The sequence below is a fragment of the Petaurus breviceps genome, unplaced genomic scaffold (genome assembly GCF_028583685.1).
Source record: "Petaurus breviceps papuanus isolate PSGF00001 unplaced genomic scaffold, PetGlider_PUasm1.0 126, whole genome shotgun sequence".
Taxonomy (NCBI): Eukaryota; Metazoa; Chordata; class Mammalia; order Diprotodontia; family Petauridae; genus Petaurus; species Petaurus breviceps.
Window position 1 is genome coordinate 69,906,285 of NW_027185655.1, and position 8,975 is coordinate 69,915,259.

Consider the following 8,975-nt stretch of genomic DNA (forward strand, 5'->3'; position numbering starts at 1 on the left):
TGATTACTTCAGACTTGCTATCAGCACTTTAAAAACAATGTTCTATCTTAAATCCCAAACCACTGTACTACATACACAAATTATTTCAAAGAAATAAAATGCACCATATTGGCTACTACTTCTAAATGAGATTAATCAACTTTTAACTACAATTTTAAAATGGGCTCTATAATGGCAAAACTCAAAAGATAACTCTGTGTGTGTGAATGTGCGTGCGCACACATACAAGTGCATGTACACACATAGAGATAGATAGACAGATAGACAGATAGATAGATAGATTTTAGATAGATAGATAGATAGATAGACAGACAGACAAATACATATACACAAGTATCTTAGTCTACATTGGGAAGAAGGGATTAAGAAAACAGTAAATACACTGAAGCAACTATAATAGCAATATCATTTATTTAAAATATTTTTTTATCTCTGAAAGCTCATTTCACATGAATTCTCACCTAATTATCAAGATCAAAAATAAAGAAAATAAAGTCAGAGAAAAGTCCTCTGTAGAAAAAAAAAAAGAAGCACAAATGGATGTTTCTGCATCTCAAAAACAGTCTTAGTATCTGTACATCCAAGCTTTAGTCCAAGTTTCAGATATCCTAATGAACACCACTATCAATCTTGAGATCTGGCTTGTTCTTGTCATTCTTTACTGAGTAGATGAAGTATGTTAAGGTGTCCTTTTCATTTACTGGAATAGACCTAAAATGGCAACCAACTATCTATAAAGAGAAAAATTGAGGAAATTACAAATTAGTATGTTTTGCTTACTTTTTCAAATAGTTATATCCAAAATCCCCCCAAAACAAAAAGCAATGTGTTATATGTACAGATTGAGCAGAAGACAGCAAAATTTCAAGGAAAACAAGCTTCTTTATCTAACAATTTTAAAACCACTTAATGGTGTGAAAACAAATAGGCAGTTAATACTTTCCTTTTTTTGGGTGGCCAGGTGGCTCAAAGAGTAAGAGCACCGGCTCCAGTGTCAGGATGACCTGGGGTTCAAATCCAGGCTCAGACACACCCAGAAATAACTGGCCGTGTAACCTTGAGCAAGTTACTTAACCCGGATTACTTTAAAAAAAACTTTCCTTTTTTTTAAACTATAAACTTCAATGGAGCATAATAGGAATACATGTAAGCCTGCTAAGACACATCTGCATCATTCTAATTCCCATTTGCAATGACCTTATTCAGATTAAAAACACAACTATCAAGATGAAAGAATTCTTCACTTGTATGGTATAAGCAAACCAGGGAACCTCCTGCTAGTGTTCTTTGTACTAAAGGGTTCTGAAAAAATCTATATAGCTGAAGGAAAACAGAAGAAAGACTGATGTTTACAGAATATTTATCACCTTCTTTCTTCACTTCTCATGATACTGGAGATCAGTGACATGTAACTACCAATTACTACATTTTTAATAGATTAAACCATGATACATACCTTGACCTTTCATTTTTTTCCAAAAGTCAGAAACTTCTCAAAGAAAACCTCACCTACATATGAAATCTGGCTTACTGCCTAAAAAACTAAGTTTCTATATTTGGTATACAGCAGAATAAATTATAAAAATACACGCCTGCTAGACAGCATTTCTCCCTCTGGAATATAAAATTGCTCCAGTTTCAATATAATTTTAAAAATTAAGTTAGATTGTCAGAAGATTAATAGTATAGCAATTTTTGTTTTTTTAAATAAAATCTCAAAGTAGAAACATTCATAACACTCTCTTCAACTGACTTATTTTGATCTTAAATATCTTAATTTTGTTATTAAAAACAGAATTCAAAAACAGAAACAGAATGTTCTAAAATCTACATCTTAAATTTCTTTTTACTTAAGATGAACAGTTACACAGAAAAGTCTACTAAGTACTGACTACAGGTTCTCACATAGGGAATATACTATCCTTCCTTTTTTTTCATCACATTTATTAAGAATGAAACAATAAATGGATAACAAAAATAAATTACAGAGACATCACATACTATAATTTTTACACAAAATGCATTTCATCACATTGAACACACCAAGGAAAATATTTCTGAGTTAGTCCACCACTATCATGAAGTCATTATAATGGGCAACTAGCTAATGCATAAGCTCATCTGTGAACCTGTGTACTAGAAATGGTATGGATTAATACTGGATGTCCCTATGCTAAAGCTATTAAAGCATAAAATCAAACTAAGACTTTTGGGATACCTTGTTTATAATTCAAAATTCCTCATTAATAATAAAGAATATAAAGGGGCGGCCAGGTGGCTCAGCGAGTAAGAGCACCGGCTCCAGTGTCGGGATGACCTGGGGATCAAATCTGGGCTCAGATACTTAGCACCACACCCAGAAATAACTGGCCATGTAGCCTTGAGCAAGTTACTTAACCCCGATTGCTTAAAAAAAAAAAAATAGTAAAGAATATTAAGTCTTAATAACACTTCTTAAACTATATGGCCACTGATATTAAAGGAAAGGTGCATTGTTAAAAGCTTCTCATATAGAGCAAAATTCCCACAAGATAAATGGTATATTTGTATACATCTTGAGGTTTAAAAGGGCAGTGAAAACAGACCTTAATCTATTAGTTCAATTATTACATAAAAGTCTGTGTATGTATTTTCTAAAGAGTAAACAAACATTGTAAGGCACCTAGTATTTTCACAGCAAGCTTTCTATTAACTTACGGTTCATTAAGTCATCCTTTGGTGCAAAATTTTAGAAATTACATAAAAATAGATATACAAGAACAAAATGAATAAAGCACTAGCCCTGGAGTCTGGAGGACTTGAGTTCAAATGTGGCCTCAGACACTTAACACTTACTAGCCATGTGACCTTGGGCTAGTCATTTAACCCCAACTGTTAGCCTTCCCACCCGCAAAAGAAAAAAAATGTAGGCATTACCCAAAATATGGGAGTTAGTTTCTAGAAATAGGCACATTTAATCTAACCTTTTCTCTATTAAATAGCATAACAATGACTTCTACCTCAACAAGTTGTGCTTTGTTAAGTCCTGGTCTGGTTGGTAACTTGAAGTGTCTTTTGTACCTCCGAAGTGTGTTGACTTGTAATTGGTATAAATCAACCTATAAAGAATTAAGATATTTATTAACATTAATTTACATACAACTTGCTAAAATCGGTTAATTATAAAGTTATCACAAAGTTATCTAATGCATTTGAAAAATCAAAGTTATTATTGATTTAAAGAATCTTTTCTTTATAGGAGAATGGGAGACATTAAACATCAAATTAAGACTTAAAATAGAAAATGCCAGAAGGTCAAACTTCGCCTACTTGCAGGTATAACTATTAACAATAACATGCTATTTAATTACTTCACTGTAGGAATATTAGTTTATGATATAAGCATTTTAATAAATATTCATTGAACTGAAAAACAAAAACATTAAATTTGTTATAAAAACTATTCATCTACCTCTGGAGTATCTATATCTTGCACAGGTGAATCACCTCCATCATCATCACTCCCTTTTCTCTTTCTTCTGTTTCGAACACTCTGAATTAAGTTTTTGTGAAAGTCACAGATATAAAGGTGCCTTGCCTGGGGGAAAAAAAGACATCAACAACAACAACAAAAAAAAAAACAAACCCAAGTTTCCCACAGAGCTGATTACCACATAATTAAACTAAAATCTAGATTCTAATATGGAAATATAATATGCTATAATGAATTATCAAGGATAAAGTTATAAAAAAAGTAACATATAAGTTATACAGGCTTATTTCTAGCATATTCCTATTTTTCAGAATCCTTCATGTTAAATCACTCCAGAGTCATCTGACACAAAGAAAAGACCACTTTGCCTTGTGTTATGACCAGTCTATTTCAGAAATGATTTGCTGCTTAAGAGAAACAATGGAAGGAGAAGTTTCTTCTAGGCCTTTACTTTCTAGCATCAAAATGCTGTGAGAGGGCAATGAGTTCAGGGTTTTCTCTTTCAAATAAGGGGAAGGCTATCTTACAGTAGAGTTCTCCTTGACTCTGACGTTGCTTTCTCTAGAGAGGATCATTTTAAATATATGTTCTCTATTTTCCCCCTTCTCTCTTCCAGGTATAACTTCCAAACTTATATTCAAGAAGGTATCATACATACTTAGTATTCATTTCACATTCTTTATTAATAACTAAAGATTCTAATAAACTGTATTATCACCTAGCCTATGTTTCTATTTCAAATGGAAACTGCCGTCCAACAGTTCAAAAATGCCTTAAAGGCATTTCTATGACCCAAGAAAACAAAACTGGTAGAAACAAATAGAAAGTAACTTTCAAAAAAACTAATTTACTTATAACTATTTCAATTGTAACATAAAAGTTTTATTGACATTAGAATCAAATTATTTCACATCACTCCCTCCTATATTTTGGTTCCCGAACTGGACTAATAGCTAGTCAGTCCCTCAGCTGAAAAAGTCTTCTTTGTGCACTCCTGGCCTGGCCTGTTCCTGTTCCAGTTCCTGGAATGCAGGCTCTTCCACCACTCAGCCAATCAAAATTCTTTCCAGGCTTAGCTCAGGTGCCTCCTCCAAGAAGCATTCCCAGATCCTTAAGCTAAAAATCTTTCTCCCTCCTCACCATTTTCTTACGGTACTTTGGAGGTCTCCTTTGCCCCCGACACATTCTATCAACCTTTAATTACATTACTTTTCAAAATAAACCTAGCAAAAGTAAGCTCCTTGAGGGAATGTAATTTTTCATTTTTTGTTTCCCCAAGCCTCAAAGCACAGAGTCTTATTAAATACTAGTCAGTTAGCAGATGTGCGAGTTGATTTCTTGCACTTTTTCAACAAATACACATACTCTGAAGGGCAGTCCTTTGTCCTACGTGAGGGATTTTGTCAACAGACCCTCATTTCTAAGGTCGGAGGAAGTTAGGATACAGGAAAGACAGAGTGCTTATTTTTAAGGAAGGAGGAAGCTTGCTTTTGGCTGGCCTATGGATCTAACTGTTTCACCTTCCCCCAGAAAGACGAACTAAAAAGATCAAACACAGCTTTTAAAAACCTCGGACACGATCACCGGACCAGCCCCGGATGGCTGCCAAGAAGAATGTAAAATGGCAAAGATCTACGTGCAACACACTCACGAGGCACTGCCCTAGGCACAGACTATGACCCCGTCTACTAGACCCAACAGACAGCCAGGGTGCCTCAGCCTCGGTGGGAGGAGCTCAGGATTCTCTCTCAGGATTGTGTGTATGTGTGTGTGTACACGTGTGTGTCTGTGTGTCTGTGTTTGTGTGTGTTGGGGGAGGAGAGTGAAGGGAGCCCCCCGCCCCGCTCTCCCACGGCCGGCTCCACTTTTGTCCCGAGACCAGGGGGGCAGCTTCAAACATAGCACCGAGGGACAAACACTAGCGGAGCCAATCTCCACGTCCCAGCTCAGGAAGCCTAACAAAGGAGCCTCCCTGCCAGGCTGGGCCACAGAGCTGCGAAGAAAACAACTCTTCCCTACTCGCTTCCCCGCTTTGTTTCGCTTCCCAACCGTGCCCGAAAAGACGCCGAGGGGGAGGGAGGAAGGGAGAAGGAGAAGCAGAAGGAGGAGGAGGTGGATTAGAAAGTGGGGGCAAAGGAGGAGTTAGAGGTGACTGGGGGGAGAAGTTAGAGGGGGGGGAGGGGGGATGTTAAGGGGGATGGGAGCCTGGAGAAAGAAGTGGGGATGGAGAAGTTAGAAGGAGGTAGAGGTGGATGCGGGGTTTGGAGAAGAAGATTGAGGTAGATGAGGGGCTAGAGAAGGAAGTGGGGGGAGGTGAAGGAGTTAGACGCGAGGGGGGAAAGGGAGGAGGTGGAAGTGAATGGGGCTGGAGATGAAGGTGGGAGTGAAAGGTGAATGGGGAAAAGGAGGTGGATGTTGGACGGGAGAAGACAGGAGAAAGAGTTGGAGCTGGCTGGGATGGAGGAAGGTGGACGGGGGAGGAGGAAGAGGAGGAGGAATCGGAGGTGGATGGGGTGGGGGGAAACATAAGGTAGGCTAAGGGGCTGAGGATGCCAGGGCAGCCGCCGCGCAGGAGTTGCAGTGACTTTGCTAACACTGCCCCGCGATGTCCGCCCCGCAGCTGAGTCCGGGAGAGGTGAAGGCGGAAGAGCTGAGAGGAGCCCTCAAAGCCTGCAGCCCCTCCCCCTGCCCGCGGACCCGCTCGCAGCAGGCACCCGGGCCTCGGGGTCACTCACCGTCTTGTCCAGGTCGATCTTGACCTTCTTTTGGGAGATGCTCTTCTGGATTCTCTTGCTGAAGCTGGCGTTGCCCGCCGCCCGGCTGCATCTCTCCCCGTCCTCCCGCAGGCAGCACAGCTGCCCGGGGCCCGGTCCCGCCGCGCCGGGGGGACCCGCCGCGGCCGCCACCGGCCCAGAGCCCGGCACCTCGGCCCCGCTCGCGGCCCCCGCCCCGGCCCCGGCGCCCGCCCCGGACGAGGCGGCGGCGGCGGCGGCAGCGGCGGCGGCGACCACCACAGCAGCCACGGCGGCGGCCGCGTCCCCTCCCCGGCTCACCTCGTCCGGGGGGAAGCCGTTCATAGTGGCCTCCCCTCCGAAGTGGCGGCGGAGGCGGCCGGGGGAGCCCCCTTCTCGCCTCCGCTCACGCACCCCTCCGAGCCGCGGCGAGCCCCGCGCCGGGCCGGACGGCGGGAGAGTGAGGGGGAGGCAGCAGCCTGCGCTCCGGCCTCGGTCCCCACTCCGCTCCCCGGCCCCCGAGGCACCTGCGCTGGGCTGACGGGGCGGCCCCGCTCCGGCCCGGGCCCCGGAGGCAACTCACTTCGCACTGGCCGGAGACAACCCCGACAATCCTCCGCACCTTGCCCGGAGTATGCTCTTCGTCCCGGACCGGCCGGCTCCGTGTCCTGGCTCGGGAAGGGGCGTCCGGCTCCGGCCGTGCTCACTCTGTCATGTGGAGACTCTTCAGCTGTTAGGCTGCTACCCCTTCCCTCCTCCGCCTCTCCATGGCCCGCGACTAGTGCGCAGGCCCGACACTCCTCCGCTCCGCCAACCCCTCCCTGCCGCTGCCTAACACAAACACTCTCCCCTCCAACCCCTCCCTCCTCAAGAGAATGAAGCACCACGGTCAATGTAGTCCGTCCTGGCTCTCTTTCCACCCCGCACCTCCCCATACCTTATTTCTTCTCTACTTTGGCTTGCCAGAAAGGTTGAAGAACTACTAAGCCCGACATGCACTGCGTAGCTACATGCTGGCAGGCCTGGCTCTTTCTCAGTTCCCTCTTGGCTGTCTGGGGAAAGGTGGAACTGCAGGGTGGGCTTCTCGGAATTATAAGTCTGGGACTTTCCCTACCTTGGGTTAGGACCTGGGAGCCAGACTGCCCGAGGTACCCCCTGGGCGCTCTCTTTGTTCCCCGGGGGTCGTGCATACAAAGCGAGTGGATTTGGAAGGGGGGAGGGGGCGTGGAGAAGGTGGGGAAGGGTCGCGAGGCCTCACCCTTGTCTGCACACACCAAGCTAGCCTAGGGTAGCTCAGCAGTGTAAAGCCCCGCAGACCGGGGCACCCTCCTCAGTCCCTGGTGCTGCAGGGTCCGAGTATCCTGTTCAGTGGACCCTTCCCCAGGCTCTCCTTCCCCAGGTCTCTCCCCGGATCTCCAGCCCTCAAATTTCCAACTGCTTGTTAGGAGTAGGGAAAGGGAGCCCCCTGCCCGGAGTCAGGCTGGTGTGTTTCCTGGTGAGGGCTGCAATCCGAACCTGGATAGGTTTCACGCTCCCCCCCCCCCCCTTACCCTCTCCCAGTCAACTGATAGGCAAAAAAAGTTTTTTATTCCCTTTTTCATAATCCCGGCACACTAAGCCTCCCAGTTTTGTTGTTGTTGGGAGCAAAGTCAACCACCTTCCCTGGGCGGAGCTAACAACTTGTCTGAAAATAAAGAGGCGGAGAGAGTCTCGCTTACCAAACCGAGAGAGGGAAGGGGGCGTGGATTTATCCTTTATACCAGGCAATTTATCCTTTTAAAGGCTCCAAGCTACAGGAACACAGCTTTGCAGAAACTTGGGAAGGACTAAGTGACCGTCCTGTTTTCACTGACTTGCGGAAATGAAAACCCTCCCCACCCCCACTTTGCTGCTAAGCGCTTAAGAAAAGGGAGTAGGATGGCAGTTGCATCTTTGCAACTATAACATTAATGGAGTGAGAATTGCCTGCTCCGTCTTGATTCGGCTAAAGAATTAGGCCATTTTCTCTTCCTCCACTCACTTCATTCCCATCCTGTTTATGGCCGCAGATCTCATGTAAAGATGTTCCTCGAATGATCTGAACCATTCACATACCCTGATTTCGAATGGAGCACTCAAGTCTTTTCAGTTTTTGTTAGATACATTCAATTCTTTCCACGTCCAAAACCTTTCATCAGAGGTGCTAGAGTTCCAGAGTTCGGGCTGCTTGCTGAATATCCCAGCTTGGGAGTCTTTGAAAACACTAGCCTATGAAAAACCTAGACTGAACTCCTCTTTCCCAGGAGGTTGGTTGGTTGGTTTGCTTCAGGAGTTCTTAACGTAGGTCCAGGAACTCTTTAAAAATTTTGATAAATATTTCAATATAATTGGTATCCTTTTTAATCCTGTGTATTTTATTTTATACATTTAAAAACATTTTGGGCGTACATAGGCTTCAATAGACAGGGGTCCAAAACACACATAAAAAAGGTGAGAACCTCTGGTAGATGAATATTTTCTCAAAAACATCTCTCTCCTTGTCTTTCTCTACTTCCGTTGATGGCACTACCATTCTCCCAGTCACAAATCCTCTCCCCCAGCCCCATTAAATGCCACTTTCCCTCTCCTGCATTTGTTATGCACTATTTCTTGCTTTTAATTGTTAATATGTCATATTCCCTTTTGTTGTTTAGTCGTTTTCATCTGTGTCCTATTCTTCATGACCCCTCTTTGAGGTTTTCTAGGCAAAGATACCGGAGTGGTTTGCCATTTCCTTTTCCAGCTTATTTTAC

The 8,975-nt window shown here is 43.9% G+C and overlaps 1 protein-coding gene across 1 annotated transcript; it reads right to left on the bottom strand.

Moving 5' to 3' along the window:
- Positions 1-394: 394 nt before the first annotated feature.
- SAP30 (Sin3A associated protein 30) lies at positions 395-6,564 on the bottom strand. The gene is made up of 4 exons (XM_069096867.1): positions 6,208-6,564; positions 3,452-3,577; positions 3,000-3,098; positions 395-731 (listed from the first exon to the last, which is right to left on the bottom strand). The coding sequence occupies exons 1-4, from the start codon at positions 6,547-6,549 to the stop codon at positions 609-611; spliced, it is 690 nt and encodes a 229-aa protein (XP_068952968.1). The 5' UTR covers positions 6,550-6,564; the 3' UTR covers positions 395-608.
- Between the last annotated feature and the right edge of the window lie 2,411 nt (positions 6,565-8,975).

Excerpts from the sequence above, each read along its gene's own strand:
- SAP30 (XM_069096867.1), bottom strand. The coding sequence starts at position 6,549 with ATGAACGGCTTCCCCCCGGACGAGGTGAGCCGGGGAGGGGACGCGGCC. Across the intron at positions 3,099-3,451 it reads AAGATATAGATACTCCAGAG|GTTGATTTATACCAATTACA; the intron begins GTAGATGAATAG and ends AATTCTTTATAG. Across the intron at positions 732-2,999 it reads ACAAAGCACAACTTGTTGAG|ATAGTTGGTTGCCATTTTAG; the intron begins GTAGAAGTCATT and ends TTCTCTTTATAG.